This window comes from Oryctolagus cuniculus, chromosome 16, assembly GCF_964237555.1.
Source record: "Oryctolagus cuniculus chromosome 16, mOryCun1.1, whole genome shotgun sequence".
Classification (NCBI taxonomy): Eukaryota; Metazoa; Chordata; class Mammalia; order Lagomorpha; family Leporidae; genus Oryctolagus; species Oryctolagus cuniculus.
This window is the reverse complement of record NC_091447.1, coordinates 13764100-13780936: the sequence shown is the minus strand read 5'-3', so window position 1 is coordinate 13780936 and position 16837 is coordinate 13764100. Positions and strand designations below refer to the sequence as shown.

The window sequence follows — 16837 nt, the reverse complement described above, 5'->3', positions numbered from 1 at the left end:
AGTCTGAGTTTTCTATAACATCATTTATGTAATATATTTAATTCATTTAAAAAGCAGAGGGATGGGGGTGTGTGCAGATCTCCTATCTTCTGGTTCACTCCTGAAATGCCTACAACAGCCAGGCTGTAACCAGAAGCCAGACACTCAATCTGGGCCTCCCAAGTGGGTAGTAAGAACCCAACTATTTGAACCATTGCCTGCTGCTCCCAGAGTACGCGTTAGCAGGAAGCTTGCACCAAGAACAGTGCGAGGACTCACATCCAGGCACTCAGATTCAGAACGCAGGTTCCAAATGATGTCTTCACCACTGTGCAAATGCCCGCCCTCTTCACAGTGTTTTAAAATTGTTTCCTGCTGGGTTCAGCACTGTGGCGTAGTGGGCTAAGCCTCCGCCTGTGGCGCCTGCATCCAATATGGGTGCCAGTTCGTATCCCAGCTGCTCTTCTTCTGAACCAGTTCTCTGCTATGGCCTGGGAAAGCAGGCCCCTGCACCTGCATGGGAGACCTGGAGGAAGCTATTGGGTCCTGGCTTTGGATCAGCCCAGCTCCAGCCATTGCAGCCATTTGGGGAGTGAACCAGCGGATGGAAGACCTTTCTGTCTGTCTCTCCCTCTCTCTATAACACTACCTCTCAAATAAATAAATAAATATTTTATTTTTATTTTTTAAAGATTTATTTATTTATCTGAAAGTCAGAGTTACACAGAGAGAGAGGAGAGCCAGAGATAGAGAGAGAGAGAGGTCTTTCATGTGCTGGTTCACTCCCCAATTGGCTGCAACAGCTGGAACTGTGCCAATCTGAAGCAAGAAGCCAGAAGCTTCTTCCGGGTCTCCCACATGGGTGCAGGGGCCCAAGGACTTGGGCCATCTTCCACTGCTTTACCAGGCCATAGCAGAGAAGAGGAGCAGCTGGGACTAGAACCAGTGCCGATATGGGAATCTGGCACTTGAGGCCAGGGCGTTAACCCGCTGCACCACAGTGCTGGCCCCAATAAATAAATTTTTAAAAAACTGCTTCTTGCCATGAGTATGGAGGCTTTGCTTGTTTTCCCATATTACATGTCCTTAACTGTAATTATTTGCTTCTATTATTTCCTTGTATGTTACCAAGAAGCACAGAACAGTCTATGGGAAAGAATACTGGGTTAATAACTCGAAAAAGGGTGGGTATTCAGCGCCGTGATTAAGTCTCCATTTAAGACACTCACATCCCATATCAGAGTGCCTGGGCCTGAATTCTAGCCCTGCTCTCCATTCCAGCTTCCTGCTGATGTACAACCCTGGAGGAAGCAGATGATGGCTTGAGTAGTTGGGTTCCTGTCACCTACATCAGAGACCCATATGGAGTTCCTGGCTCCTGGCTTTGGCCTGGCCCAGCCCTGGCTGTTGCAGGCATTTGGGGAATGAACTAGAAGATAGGAGATTGCGATCTTTGTGTGTGTTCATCCTTCTATTTACCTTTTAAATAAATAATACATATAAACAATTATTATAGAACACGAGGGAAACTCTGTAAGACATTGGCATAGACAAAGAGTTCTTAGAAAAGACCCCAGAAGCACAGGCAATCAAAACCAAAATTAACAAAAGGGATTTCTTCAAGATGAGAAGCTTCTGTACTGCAAAATAAACAGCAAAGTGTAGAGGCAACCAACAGAATGGGAGAAAATACTTGCAAACTATGCAACTGATAAAGGGTTAATAACCAGAATCTATAAAGAGCTTAAGGAATTCAACAACAACAAAATGAACAATCCAGTTAAGAAATGGGTAAAGGACTTGAACAGGCATTTTCAAGAGAGGAAATCCAAATGGCCAACAGACAATGGAAAAAATGCTTAGGATCACTAGCCATCAGGGAAATGCAAATCAAAATCACCATATGGTTTCACCTCATTGCTGCTAGAATGGCTTTTATACAGAAATCAATAACAACAAATGCTGGCGAGGATTTGAGGAAAATGTACCCTGGTCTACTGTTGGTGGGAATGTAAACTGGTACAGTCACTGTGGAAGACAGAATGGAGATACCTCAGAAATCTGAATACAGACCTACCATATGACCCAGCCATCCCACTCCTGGGAATTTACCCAAGAGAAATGTAATCACCTATACCCCCACATTCATTGCAGCTCAATTCACAATAGCTAAGATATAGAATCACCCGAGATGTCCATCAACTGTTGACTGGATAAAGAAATTATAGTATATATACACTCTGGAATACTACTCAGCTGTAAAAATTATAAAATGAAATTCTGTCTTTTGTGACAAAACGGATGCAACTGGAAACCATTATACTTAGTGAAATAAGTCAGTCCCAAAAAGACAGATACCAGATGTTTTCCCCGATCTGAGGTAACTAATAGTGTACCTAAAATGTAATGTGTTGGAGTGACATGGACATTTTGAGATTCAATGATTGTTTACAGCTCTTGTCTCTTCCGTTGATGAACAGTGTTTTTTTTTTCTTCATACTATTTGTTGAACTCTTACTTAGTGTAGGGATAACCTTACAATCATCAAGTCAACTGAAAGTGGAGCTTTGTAAAAACTGAGAGTGGGAATTGGAGAGGGAAGAGGAGGAAGGGTTGGAACATGCGTAGAAGGGAAGGTAGGGTGGGAAGTATCAGTTTGTTTCTAAATCTGTATACATAAAATGCACGAAACTTGTATGACTTAAATAAAAATTTTTTTTAAAAAAAAGCATTGAAACATCTGAGTAATACTGCTAAACCACTTCCCTGAACTCCTGATAACAACAGTTATTTCTTGAATTCAAAACTCTCCTCACCGCTCATTCAAGGATTTACAAACCCCTTCCTTTATTCCTATTTGCTTTTCCACACTTGGTGGCCCCACTATCCCTACAGGGACTCTGTGTTCCAGGCCTTTAGAGGAGGCCTAGGTTTTTGCAATTCAGATCGTACCGTGCACACTCATAGAGCACTCTTTCCTCTCCCCCAAAGTCCCCCTCCATGGCTTCTGGCCCTTCCCTGACAGGTATCACCTCCAGAGTGACCTCCGCCAGGTAGGAAGGAAGCGGCACCCCTCCATAATCCCAGGGCACCATTCTGCTCCAAGCCACTGGAGCACAGAGGCCACACGAAATTTAACCATGGATTGCACTTGCTGCTCATCACCAAGATCCCCAGGAGTTCAGCCCCAGGGCATAGCAGACATGCACCTGTCCCCTCTCAAAAAAGAGCCACTGAAATTCAAGTTCACGGTAGAATCGTGATGCAGAACCACAAGGTGGCTCCAACAGCAGGCTTTGAAGAATATACGAGTAAAGGCACATGTCTCTTACTTTGAGCTGCAGTTGTACCCTGGCCATAAAGAACCTCCAGCAGTTTTCTCTGGAATCCACCATGCCCAGGCCACGAACTTCGTTACGAATTCCAGAAATTATCTTGTCCACGTCTTCATCACTGAACAGATCTGGAATTTCTCCTGCCCCGAAAAGAAGACATGGAGTTGACTGAGAGATGGTCACACTTTCCATTTTTCTTTCTTTCTTTTTTTTTTTTTAGAAAAGACTCTTTACTGTGTGTTGAAACCTTAGTGTAGGGCTAATCTTACGAGTATAAAATCAACAGAAAATAGATCTTTGTAAAAATTAACAGTGGGAACAGGAGAGGGAGGAGGAGGAAGGGTGGGGGGCATGGATGGGAGGGAGAATGGGGGGAAAGCTACACTGTTCTTACATCTGAGTATGTGAACTACATGACATGTGTATGCCTTAAAGAAGTTAAGTTTGGCTTAAATGATAAAAAAGGACTTGAAATCCAACATGTCGCTGTTCCTTTCTTTTTCATTTAGAAGGCACACAACACGTTGAGGGGTAGGGCCAGTGAGCACTCAGTCCCTACGTGTAGAGTAACACTGACCTCAGAGATGGCTCCTCCAAGGCCGTCCCCATCCGTAAGCACCGTGAGTGTAATTGAGCAACTCACCTCCAATTACTTAGGTGTATCGGTTTCTCCCCAAAGACTGCCGCCCAGCAACCATCTCAAAGACAAATTATCTCTCCTTAAAGTTCACTGAAACTACAGATCATTTGTCACTGGGGGCAGGTCTTTCGAGAAATGTGTTTGCTTAATCACCTGACGCCAACAAGTCATTAATCAGCACCAGGAAGCTCTCGTCTAGAACGTGGGCATCTGTCAGCAGGAACAGAGTGGGCAGGTTCTTGGCGCCGGTCCTGATGTACAAATTGGCAAGATCTACCTGTAAGCAAAGGAGGCCATCACTCATGTTGCGTTAAGATGCTGACGCGATGTTGGGCGGACGGGTGTGGGAGCAGCACGACGTGCCTCCCCCCGCTTCTACAGTCTTTCCTCCCAGCGACCAGCGTGGGGGAGAACACGACGCCATCACCTCTGCTTCCGGCAAAGAGCGAGCAGCCTCATTTTATGTAGTTATTTGGTTATTAATCAACCCATGTGCCGCGTGAGAATTTAAAATAGCACCTGCCAGAAACTACCGGTGTTCATTTGCAAGAATTGTGAGGGTACTTTAAAAAGTTTGTGGGGGAAAAAAAATGAAGCGATAAGCTTATTTTGGTGCCCCACCGCAATGTTGAAATCCATACTCATATTGTGATGAAAAAGCCAAGGTTTAAAGACACATGGGAGTTTGGGCATGCAACGTGCTATGGGCATTGCAACTCGCTCTCTAGTCTCAGCCAGAGCAGAGGAGACTGAGGTACACTTGAAGCGAAGTGCTTCCCCCCCCATCTATCATCAGGGAAACACTCATGGTGTTGAGCAGCAGGCTTGGTTAGCGCAAAGTGAAAACATCATTGTGTAGTCCAGTATTTAATGAAGATATTTCAGAGCCAGTTCTATGTTATTAAAGCTACAAACATTCATGGCAAAACGTTACAGCCCTGAGCATCCCCAGTCTAGGGCTCCACAATCTGAAATGCTCCCAAATTCCAGACTGCGTGGGCTCCAACACAATGGCCCGACGTGGTGTTTCAAGGAACACAACCTCCACTTCATGTTATTAAAAAAAACTTACTTACTAAAAATCTTACAATTTTAATTCATTTTATTAATAATTCAAATTTAAAAATTGTTTCAGAATACTGTGTAAAGTTTCCCTTCCAGTTACATGTATGAGGTGTATCTGAAACACGAATTTTGTGTTTTGACTTGGGACCTTTCTCCAAGGTATCTCCTATATATAAATACCCTGGAAATCTGAAAAAAAAAAAAAAAATTTCTGAAAAATCTTGGGACTTTGGTCCCAAGCGTTTCAGAGGAGGGGGATTCTACCTGTATCACTAATTGGAAGACACAACAGCCCGAGACAAATAACTCCTCTAAGGAGCTGCACCTTCCCCAAGCTGCGGAGCCCTTGGGCAAGGCTCGGGGGCACAGCTGCCTGGCGCGCCCGCACCGCAGCTTCCGCTTCATCTGCCCCACTGAGGCGTGAGACGCGCCGCCCACGCCCTCTGCTCACCCGCAGCTCTTGGGGTCCGTAGCCTTCGGTCACGGTGATCTGGAAGACCTGCAGGCTGCAGATGTGAGCCGCCAGCCTGGACAGGCTCTGCTTGCCACTGCCCCCCACTCCAATCAACAGGGCGTAACCCTGAGGGGCCCGCAGGATGCGGCTGATGCGGCACCTGCAAAAGAGGGAGCGAGCCCCAGAGCTTGGGATCCCAGATGCCCTGGGACTTAGATGCTTAGACTTTAGGAAAATATTTAGAGACTAAATTCCAAGTTTTATTGGAAACCTTCAGTCTGCGTTTCTCTGTTTTCCCATCAAACAGAAGAGCTGCTTCCTCCTTTGCCCTTGAGCTGTTTGCCCAGCAAACCTTCCCAGTCTGAAACATTTCCGACCCTTGCACTGCTCTATCACCACTTAAATGCAAGAACACAAACTATGGATATAGAAGGTGCTGGATCTAAGCTTCAAGCAACTTTGATTCCCAAGAAAGATCCCACTCCCACCTCGGCATCTTGGTATGATGTCGAATGACTTCGGGAAGAACAGGTTTGCTTAGAGCAGTGCGGGACAGGACAGCCACTCATGTAGGTGAACCATTTGACTCCGCTTCTGATCCCTGCTTTCCCCACATGGAGATTCTCCTGTGCTGAGGCCTCTAGAATCATTTACTGATGTCCGCTCAGCGTCACATCACACTTCCAGTGAGGCCAAGAAATCCCTGTGCTATAGCAGCCCAGGGATTCTGACTGTTCAAGCTGGTGACGTCACTGCTGCATTTTCCTTTTGTTAAAATGCATTTGTCCAATTTATTTGAGAAACAGAGGGAGGGAGAGACAGAAAGAGACAGACAAAGCTTCTATCCACTGGTTTACTCCCTAGGTGTCAGCAACTGTTGGGTCTGGCCCAAAGTTAGGTACCAGGAACTCAACACGGATCACCCATGTAGGTTGCAGGGACCCAATTAATAAAGCATCGCTGTTGGCTTCTAGGGTCTGCTTCCGCAGGAAACTGAAGTTAGAAGCAAGGCAGGTCTTTTTTTTTTTTTTTTTTTTTTTTTTTTTTTTTTTTTTTTTTGACAGGCAGAGTGGACAGTGAGAGAGAGAGAGAGAGAGAAAGGTCTTCCTTTGCCGTTGGTTCACCCTCCAATGGCCGCTGCAGCCTGTGTGCTGCGCGCTGATCCAATGGCAGGAGCCAGGAGCCAGGTGCTTTTCCTGGTCTCCCATGGGGTGCAGGGCCCAAGCATTTGGGCCATCCTCCACTGCACTCTCTGGCCACAGCAGAGAGCTGGCCTGGAAGAGGGGCAACCGGGACAGAATCCGGCGCCCCAACCGGGACTAGAACCCGGTGTGCCGGCGCCGCAAGGCAGAGGATTAGCCTAGTGAGCTGTGGCGCCGGCCGCAAGGCAGGTCTTAAAGGCAGGTGCTCTGATGTGGGGCTCGGGTACCTTAACCACCAGGCCAAGTGGGCCTCTCATTGCCACACGTCACAGTCAAGAATAAATCGTCTCTACCATCAGTGAAATGTGGCTTTAGGTGATGACGTGGGTCATGCTTGTGTCTTCAATGCTAAGAACACAACAAAATAAAATACAAGCGTATAGATACTCAAATGCAGAAAACCAGATGCCATCATGTTTGTGCTAGGCTGCTTTTCTGAAATGAACTTAAACTTCAGGCCTACGATCAACCTCAATCATTTTTAACGGTGCTTTCTGAAACAAGAAGTGGGGATCACTTATGCTAAGCCCAGCGTGTGTGAAGATTTTCTGAACACCTCCAATAACCGCGAAGACAGGTTTACAAGCTCAGTTATCCCATTCCATCTTACTTTACATGACCACGCAAACCAACAACCCTGGGAAAACTATACAATTGCTCTGATGTGAGCAAAACCCCCAGCTACAAAGTAGGGCATTCATTTCATGCCAGGCCATGTTTCAGGATGTCACCTCACAAGCTGCGCTGGGTGGCAGGCTCCCCCTCTCCAGGACTCAAGGGAACTGTCCCATCTCGTCTCCAAGGCTGTGTGAGTCAGCTCCTGGCTCAGATCCTTGAGCACGGGCACAGGTTCATCTATGAGGTCCCAGATAACTCCATATTGAAATATTATTTGGGAAAACCCTTCTCAATGGCCGGTCTTACCCACCTGAGCTATACGTTAAGGTTCCTACTCTTTATCTATACAATCAGAGGATCCCCCCCACCCACCAACCCACCCCCAGGGATCCACAAAACAATCAGCCCTCAGCTAGCTTATACCATGGGATGATGGGTAACGCTCAAAAATTTTGTTAAGGCACCACGGCGAAACATTTTAAGGAGTGATTTTTCTGAAAACAGAAATCTCTCCATTATTTTTTCCTTCTCTTCCCTCTTGCTTCCTTCCGTGTTGGTTTTAACAGCAACTTCTTTCTTTCTCTTTATCATCTTTGTCCATTTTCACTTCTTGTAAGGACCAGTGAGAGTTGATAAGGCCTTAAACTAAGAGGGTAGTACTGGATGCAAATATGAGAGCGGCTTTCCACACAGCGGCCGCAGCAGTGAGCTGTTAACAGAATCCAGCAAACGACAGCATTCCCACGCTACAATACATCCAATCGCTCCTCATTGCCCTTGGAAGACAATCCAAACTCCTTATCCTGTGCTGCGACTCACTGTGTCCCATGAAGTTCATGATCCCTCAGTGTGGCAGTGGTGGGAGGTGGGTCCTGGATAGGAAGTGTTTGGGGCTTGGAGTGGAGCCCTCGGGATCAGATTAGTGCCTTTCTCATCTGAGTTCTTGAGGGAGGGAGTCTGGCTGCTCTCCGACTGACCAGTGAGGGCAAGAGCGGGTTGTGATAGTGCAAGGTTATCCTTTGTGCTTTTGTCTCCTGTGAATGCAACCAGTTGCCCGCCATTCTGTTTTCTGCCATCAACTGAAGTAGCACTAGGCCCAAGCTGGAACGAGCAGATCTTGGCCTTCTCAGCCTTCAGAAGTGTGAGCTACAATGAAGCTCTGTTCTTCAAAAACACAGAGCCTCAGGCACGCTGGGAGAGCAGCAGAAAATGGACTCAGACCCCGGGTTTCAAAGGCACAGCCTGGGTGAGCAAGGCCAATTCCTGCCTCATCACACACCCCTCACCCTACCTGTTCCGTGTGCTGCAGCCACCCTGACCCTCTAGTCTCTCTCTTGTCTTGAACACTCCTGCCTTGAGGCCACATGAGATCAGCCTTCTTCCAGAACATTCTTCCTCCAGGTCGTTCCATGACTAGCTCCTTCTTCCCACTTAGATCGAACCTTCAACGTCACTGCCTCACCTTCCCTCAGTCCCTCCTTGGAAATCCAGAGAGCTTACTTCTCAGATTCAATCCACACTATCGCTCAGTGTGCGACATGACTTGGATATTTTTCTTGTACACTGCTGTTTGTTTATGCGCGTCCTTATAAATGTTCTTCTGCACCATGAACGCGAAAGCTCAGGCAAACAAAGGACTGACTGGACTGTGTTGCACTTGGAACAGTGTCTGACAAGAGCAGCTCCCAGAAGGTTGCAGAGCGTGTGTAAAACACGACCTGCCGTCTCGGAGGGGAGAGACCTTATGAACCCACGTCGGCCTCAACACAGGTCTCTTTCCCTACTTTCTGCCAAGAAAACATGCCCTCCACTCCCACTAAGTTGCTCAAAACTATCAAATCAGTCAGCAATGTTTCTATCTGGCACTCAGCAAAAGTCTCCTTTATCAATGAAAATACATTTGGGTCCTGTCTCTGCCACTTGCATGCGAGGTGCTTTTGAGCAAGTCATTCATGTTCCCTTTTATTTATTTATTTATTTATTTGACAGGCAGAGTGGACAGTGAGAGAGAGAGACAGAGAGAAAGGTCTTCCTTTGCCGTTGGTTCACCCTCCAATGGCTGCCGCAGCCAGTGCACTGCGCTGATCCGAAGGCAGGAGCCAGGTGCTTCTCCTGGTCTCCCATGGGATGCAGGGCCCAAGCACTTGGGCCATCCTCCACTGCACTCCCTGGCCACAGCAGAGAGCTGGCCTGGAAGAGGGGCAACCGGGACAGAATCCGGTGCCCCGATTGGGACTAGAACCCGGTGTGCCGGCACCGCAGGCAGAGGAATAGCCTAGTGAGCCGCGGCGCCAGCCTCCCCTTTCTTAACATTCAGCTGAAATCCTGGGTGTGACGACATGTGAGAAAGTAGTGTGTCTGCACAAGATGTGGCCAGGAGTGTGACCTCATGACCAGCAAGCCTTGCCTAGTGTATGACAAAGGATAGGACAGAACCGGTCCTCTCAGAGTGATCTACTGAAAAGGCATGACTGGCTATGCACGCTCTGGTCCTTCCGTGAGAAGCATCGTGACTGCTCAACTCACACATGGTGCATGGCGTCTTCAAACAGCACCAGGTGCATGGCTGCGTTGAGTTCGTTGTAGTTGTCTAGCATTTCCGTGAGGATTGCCTTCAGCACCTCCCAGCTCCTCACTGGCATGTAGCATGGGTCTGCTCCCCCGTGAGCGAAGTGGCAGTAGATGAGGGGCTGTTGAAGCAGCGCCTGACTGTCTACACCCTGCAGGATGAGAAAGAGAAAAATACAGGGTGTCAACACTCACGAAGATTTGGGGGCACAGTGGCTTCTGAAGGGAGAAGCTTGCAAGTCTTCCATGAACAGGTGGATGAAATGCTTCCATGTGCCTATCAAGGACAGGTGACCCTTGTCTTGAAATGGCTCGGTCAATTATCTCTTTTTTTTTTTTTTTTTTGACAGGCAGAGTTAGACAGTGAGAGAGAGAGAGAGAGAGACAGAGAGAAAGGTCCTGTTTTTTCATTGGTTCACCCCCCAAAATGGCTGCCATGGCCGGCATGCTGCGGCTGGCGCTCTACGCTGATCCGAAGCCAGGAGCCAGGTGCTTCTCCTGGTCTCCCATGCAGGTGCAGGGAGACACCCTCCACTGCACTCCCGGGCCACAGCAGAGAGCTAGACTGGAAGAGGAGCAACCGGGACAGAATCTGGCACCCTGACTGGGACTAGAACCTGGGGTGCCGGCGCCGCAGGCAGAGGATTAGCCAAGTGAGTCGCGGTGCTGGCCTCTATCAATGATCTTTAGACTTCCTGGTGGTGCAAATGCAATAGCATTCAGCAGAGACCGTATTCTGGATCCTGACCTTTGCTGAAGGTAGCAGCATGCAGACTGGTCCTCTCTTGTGATGCTGGGAAGTGACAGTGAGCGGCAGCTACCAGCCAGCCCCGTGACCACGGAGGAAGCCAGATACCCAACAGTGTCCGTAGCTGGTAGCTACGGGGATGTTCAGTAGGCTGGGTACTGAATGCATTTTTGACTTATGATACTTCCAGCTTTAGGATGAGTTTATTGGGGCACAGCCAAATCGGGAGTGAAGGAGCACTTGTAGATTCTGGAATCTCAATTTTGTCGACAGGTAAGTTCTTCCCAGTTCACTCACGTCCCCATCATATATCAGCCCCCCCCACCGTTGGGTGCGGGAGCAATGGCTTCTGACATTGCACACTTACTTCAAAATATTTGTAAGAGGTTTCCAACAGTCTTTTGTGAAATAAGTCACAATCCTTTGTGTCTATCAGTTTATCCCCGTACACCCGGGAAGTTTCATGAAGCCACAGGTGAGTTAAATCATCTGGACCTTTCAAACATTCAGGAGAAGCAAATAAAATCCCCTACGAGGCAAAACAGAAAAAATATTTATTTGGAAGTTAATGGCATTCTAAATAAATTTTCCTTTAACACTTTATATACTTTATACTGGATTTAGCCATTTGTTAAGTTAAAAGAGGTATCATAAATGGTAGTGTGTGTGTGTTTGTGTGTAAAAGCAGTTTCACCCTCAGATAAGCAAAATTTAAAGAATTTAATATCACTGATGGCCATTTTTAGGATTGCATCTAAATTTCAAGGGCTAGCCCAGGAGGTAGGCACCTCACCTGAGCACTTGTGGGTACTAAGTCTTCCAAAGGATCAAGTTTACAAATCCAAAGTATAAACAGGTAGCACGATGATCACAGAATCATAATATTTTGTTACTCTAAAATGCTCTGATGTCAGTCCGTCTAACCCTTTCACTTCACAGATGAGAATCTAAAGATCAGAAGTCAAGTGTCCAAATCCACACCCCAAGGGTAGATCTGTGACTCCTAGGCCTACTCCACTCTGCCCTTAAGTATCTTGGATTGACAAAGTCAGAGTCAGGGGAAATGCAAAGAAGTCAGCTACTAAAGGCTAAGAAACCCTCTCGTTGGCATCAGGTCAGGTGCAGCCAACAGCCTGGGTGTGAACAATTACCAGGAACAGCCTCTCTTTCCTTCACTTTCAAGATCAAACGTCTGCTCTAAGACAACATGTTAGCAATTGCAACCTTTCTAGTATGTTCTAGAAATACAGGCCTGAAAAAAAATGGCCCTTGTTATTAAGGAGCTATTATCTAAGGCTTTGTTATGGCTGCAAGGAGTGATTTTGGAAAGAGGGTTATAAAAATATAAAGAGGCCTTGTGAAGTTTTCATATTTAACCAGGAGGCGACTTCCTTCACAGAACTTAGAGCTATAAATAACCACCCCACGACTTCTACTGCACAGGCTAGAGTACAATAGTTGCATTAGAAAAAGATTCCAGACTTTCAAATCCTCTTCATGAATTCCTTTCAAAACCAAATATACCAACACTGTCTTTGTACAAGGCAAACCAGGTAACGTTCAATATCAAAACAAAATAGATCCAGAAATTTTAAAAACTATAATTTCCTTTGTGTTTTACAATCAGATGTGAATCCAGTGTGCAATAATATGAACAGTGTCTTTCCCCTGGCACCAAGAAAAATAATCAGTCACTCAGTATGGGGAGTTGAGACTTTGACCCTTGCTCTTATTGCTAAGTAACCCAATGAGAGGATCTGAATGTGACTCAAAATTCCTTGGCTGAAACTTAACCACCAGAGCGATCCTATTAGTGAGTGGGGACCTGTAGGGCGCAGTGACTTCACAAACTAGGTGCTAGTCATTCGCCCCATGGCCTTTCCCTGCCTTGTTCCCGATGACTCAGTCCTCAAGACCCCAACTTCAAAGCAGACACCAGGCCCTCACCAGAGCCCAAATGTGCTGGTGCCTTAACCTTGCACTTCCCCACCTCCGAAAGTGTAGGCAATCACTGTGTCTTATTGATGAATCACTCAGTTTCCGCAGCATCAACAGATTAAGACACTGCACAACCTGAGAGGATCTGCTGTTCTCACCAGCACAATGTGAACAGCAAGCGTGTTGAATTTACTTCCCAGAAACATGTATGCAAGTGCAGAGTGAATGAACACACACAAAAATACAGAGCATGGCCTCACACTATGTTCCACAGATGCAGGCCATTAACATCACTAACAGCACTTCTCTGATCAAGAGGCATAACAGAGTAGTTCAGGCACCTGGAAGATGTTGGTTAGGTCTCTCAGGTTAAAGACGTAGTGGAATTTAACCGCCGTGGGTAAGAAGCTATGCGCCATCATCTGATGGAAGGCTATTGTCGCCTGGATCAAGGATGGGCTGCTCCTGAGAACCGATGGGTCGAATGCTTGCTGCTGGAAGTGGAAACTCAGGATCTGCCCATAGATGGTGTTGAGCGCATCCACGGATGGGAAGTTAAACGCAAACACTGTGAAGTGTCTCTGTGAAGAAAAACACCAATCGGGTGTTTACCAGAAAATGGTAAAACATGGCCCAGTGTTTCCCTTCCTCCCTGTTTCTAGGCCCATTGCCGTTTAACTTCTCAGTGCCTTCCACCCTGACTCTGGGATTGGCTACCTGACTCACTTAAGAAGCCCACAGGACGAGGTAGAAGCGACAGGGTGCCAGCCATGGCCAAAGGCATCTGTGTAGCCACCTGCTATCTTTTTTTTTTTTTTTTTTTTTTTGACAGGCAGAGTGGACAGTGAGAGAGAGAGACAGAGAGAAAGGTCTTCCTTTGCCATTGGTTCACCCTCCAATGGCTGCCGCGGCCGGTGCGCTGATCCGATGGCAGGAGCCAGGAGCCAGGTGCTTTTCCTGGTCTCCCATGGGGTGCAGGGCCCAAGCACCTGGGCCATCCTCTACTGCACTCCCTGGCCACAGCAGAGGACTGGCCTGGAAGAGGGGCAACCGGGACAGAATCCGGCGCCCCGACCGGGACTAGAACCCGGTGTGCCGGCGCCGCTAGGCGGAGGGCCACCTGCTCTCTTAAGTCCCTCACTTTGCCATGAACTTTACAAGCCTCCCAAATGATGAGAGACATCACAGACAGAGCCACATTGTCCGGATCATTGCAGGCAAGGCTGCACTAGATTAGCTAACAGTCAACCCTTAGAGAGAGACAAAGGAGCCCAGCCAAGATCTGCAGTCGCTCAGCCACCTCCAGTGGCCTCCAGCCGAGTGAGGAAGCCACCAGTGAGCTGCTGTTGAAGCACATTGCTGGTGGCTGCTGATGTTATTACTATTTAAAAAAAAAACCTTACATGGATACAGAAAAACCTGTATATAAACTCTATTTATTTATATAAAGGGAATAGATTTCATGTATTTCATCCATACAGTTTTAAGAGCACCATGTTACTTCCCACTCTCACTCCTCCTCCCTTTCTTATTTTTGTTCTAATTTTTGCAATGACACTCTTCCAATTTACTTTGTAATCACGAGCTGAATCCTCCACTAATACAAAAGTCAACAGGTAAGAAACAGAAAGACCAGTTCCTCTGAAACATGGACAAAGGCTACAGACAATAGTCAAATCTCAAGGTGTCATTTTCACTCATACACATTACATTTTTAAAGCAGTTTTATTTATAAGTGCCAAACTTGAACTCAAGTAAGGTGTGCCTCAATAGGTGAATGGATAAACAAACCATGATCAATTTATTGAGTGTTAGTAGTGATAAAAAGAAATGAGCCACTAACCATGAGAAGACAGGGGTGAGCCTTAAATGCATACTGCTGAACTAAGTGAAGAAATCAATATGACAGTGCTGTGTTCTACATGATTCTAACTGTATGGAATTCTGGGAAGAAAACACTACTAATGAAGCAACAAAAAGATCAGTGCTTACAGGATTAGTATTCAGAATACATAGAGAACGCCTAGAATTCAGCAGCAAAAAAACCAAACCCAGTTCAAAAAATGGGCAGATGACTTGAATAGTCACTTCTCCAAAGAAGATATTCAAATGACCAATAAGCCTATGAAAAGATTCTCAGCATCACCAGTCATTAAGAAAATACAGATTAAAACTATAATGAGATACTACCTTATACCCTTTAGCGTGGTTACTTAAAAAAAAAAAACAGAAAATAAAATTATTAGTGATAATATGGAGAAATTACAAACTATAACTTAGGGAGAAGGAAAAATGGTACAGCTTCCATGAAGAAAACAGTACAATGGTTTCTCAAGAGACTAAAAACAGAATTGCCACAGGATATGCCAATTCCACTCAAGTGTGTACATAAAAGAACTGAAAACAGGGTCTTGAACAGATTTATGTGCACCTTTGTTCAACACAGTATTATTCACATGAGCTAAAACGTGGAAGCAATCCAAGAGCCTATCACTGGATGAACGGCTAAGGAAAACGGGGTGTGCAATACACACAACAGGATATTATTCAATGTTAAAAGGAAGGAAGGTGGCCGGCGCCGCGGCTCAATAGGCTAATCCTCTACCTTGCGGTGCCGGCACACCGGATTCTAGTCCCGGTCAGGGCGCCGGATTCTGTCCCGGTTGCCCCTCTTCCAGGCCAGCTCTCTGCTGTGGCCAGGGAGTGCAGTGGAGGATGGCCCAAGTGCTTGGGCCCTGCACCCCATGGGAGACCAGGAGAAGTACCTGGCTCCTGCCTTTGGATCAGCGTGGTGCGCCAGCCGCAGCACGCCGGCCGTGGCGGCCATTGGAGGGTGAACCAACGGCAAAAAGGAAGACCTTTCTCTCTGTCTCTCTCTCTCACTGTCCACTCTGCCTGTCAAAAATAATAAAAATAAAAAAAAGGAAGGAAGGTAAGCAATACTCTACAACAGGAATGGACCTTGAGAATACTATGCTAAGTGAAATGAGCCAGTCATACAAATATTGCATGAGTCTACTCACACAAGGTACTGGAGACAGAAAACAGAAGAGTGGCTGTCTGGAGCTGGAGGAGGGAGCTGTGGGGAGTTGCAGTTTAATGGCTATAGTTTTAGTTTCACAGGATGCAAAGAGGTATGGGGGGGCAGATGGTGTTGACGGCTACACAATATGATGAATGTATTTTATACTACCAAGCACACACATTTAAAATGGTTATAGCGGTACATGGTATATAATGTGTATTTTACCACACACACACACACACCTGGAAAATAAAAACATCAGTTGTCCCAAGGTTTCCAAAGGGCAATGAAACTATTCTGCATGATACCAGAATGGTAGACACCTGTCATTACACGTTTGCTAAATGGCATCAAATAGGTCACACACAAAAAATGAACCCTATCGTAAACTCTAGTTCAGCTAATAACAGCATCAGCAATATTGGCTCATTTGTTGTAATGAATGCAAGATGCTAATAACAGGGCAAAGTACAGTAGGGAGAGCGAAGGTGTGGATAACAACTCGTGGGACTTTCAGCTCATTGGGCTGCAATTCCAAACCTGCTGTCACGAGGCGATACCAGCTCACCCCTGTCAGCATGGATGTTATCCTAAAGACAAAGAGCAACAAACGCTGGTGAGGATGTGGAGAAAGAGGAACTCGTATACACTTCTGGTGGGGATGTAACTTAGTGCAGCCACTGTGGAAAGCACTGTGGAGATGTCTTAAAAAACTGGAATCACACTTGCCATATGATTCAGCAATCCCACCGCTGGGCATATACCCAAAAGACACGAGCACACCATATTTATAGCAGCACTGTGCACAACAGCCAAATCATGGAATGAACCAAAGTGTCCATTATACATGTACATATATCTATGTGTGTACACACACACACACACACACCCAGATTTTCTTTATCCATATATATTTTTAATCCATACACACGCATACAATGGAATACTTTTCAGTTGTAAAAAAAAAAATGAAATTCTATCATTTGCATCAAGATGGTTGGAATTGGAGAACATAATGTTGAGTGAAAGAAGCCAGACACAGGCAGGCAAATACCGCGTGTTCTCCCTTACATGTGGGAGCTAAAATTAAAAAGAAGAAAAGAAATGCCCATGTGTATCAGTTTTGCAGCACACACAGTGCTTTGTCGTACTTAGAATCTTTGTTAAACAAATCATTAGGCATTATGTACTGCTATAGTTTTAATGACTTTGTGACCATTTTAGAATTTACTTTATGAATGAATCAGAACATCTTTTCATTTGCT

General features: G+C 46.1%; 1 protein-coding gene across 1 annotated transcript in view; it reads right to left on the bottom strand.

The window, feature by feature from the left end:
- DNAH11 (dynein axonemal heavy chain 11) overlaps positions 1–16837 on the bottom strand; it is a gene marked incomplete in the record, with an annotated part of 360436 nt that overhangs the window by 147900 nt on the left and 195699 nt on the right. Inside the window, 6 exon segments of the mRNA XM_070059638.1 lie at positions 3312–3454; positions 4108–4231; positions 5471–5633; positions 9820–10013; positions 10977–11138; positions 12889–13128. Of these exon segments, the coding sequence (XP_069915739.1) occupies positions 3312–3454; positions 4108–4231; positions 5471–5633; positions 9820–10013; positions 10977–11138; positions 12889–13128 (1026 nt within the window).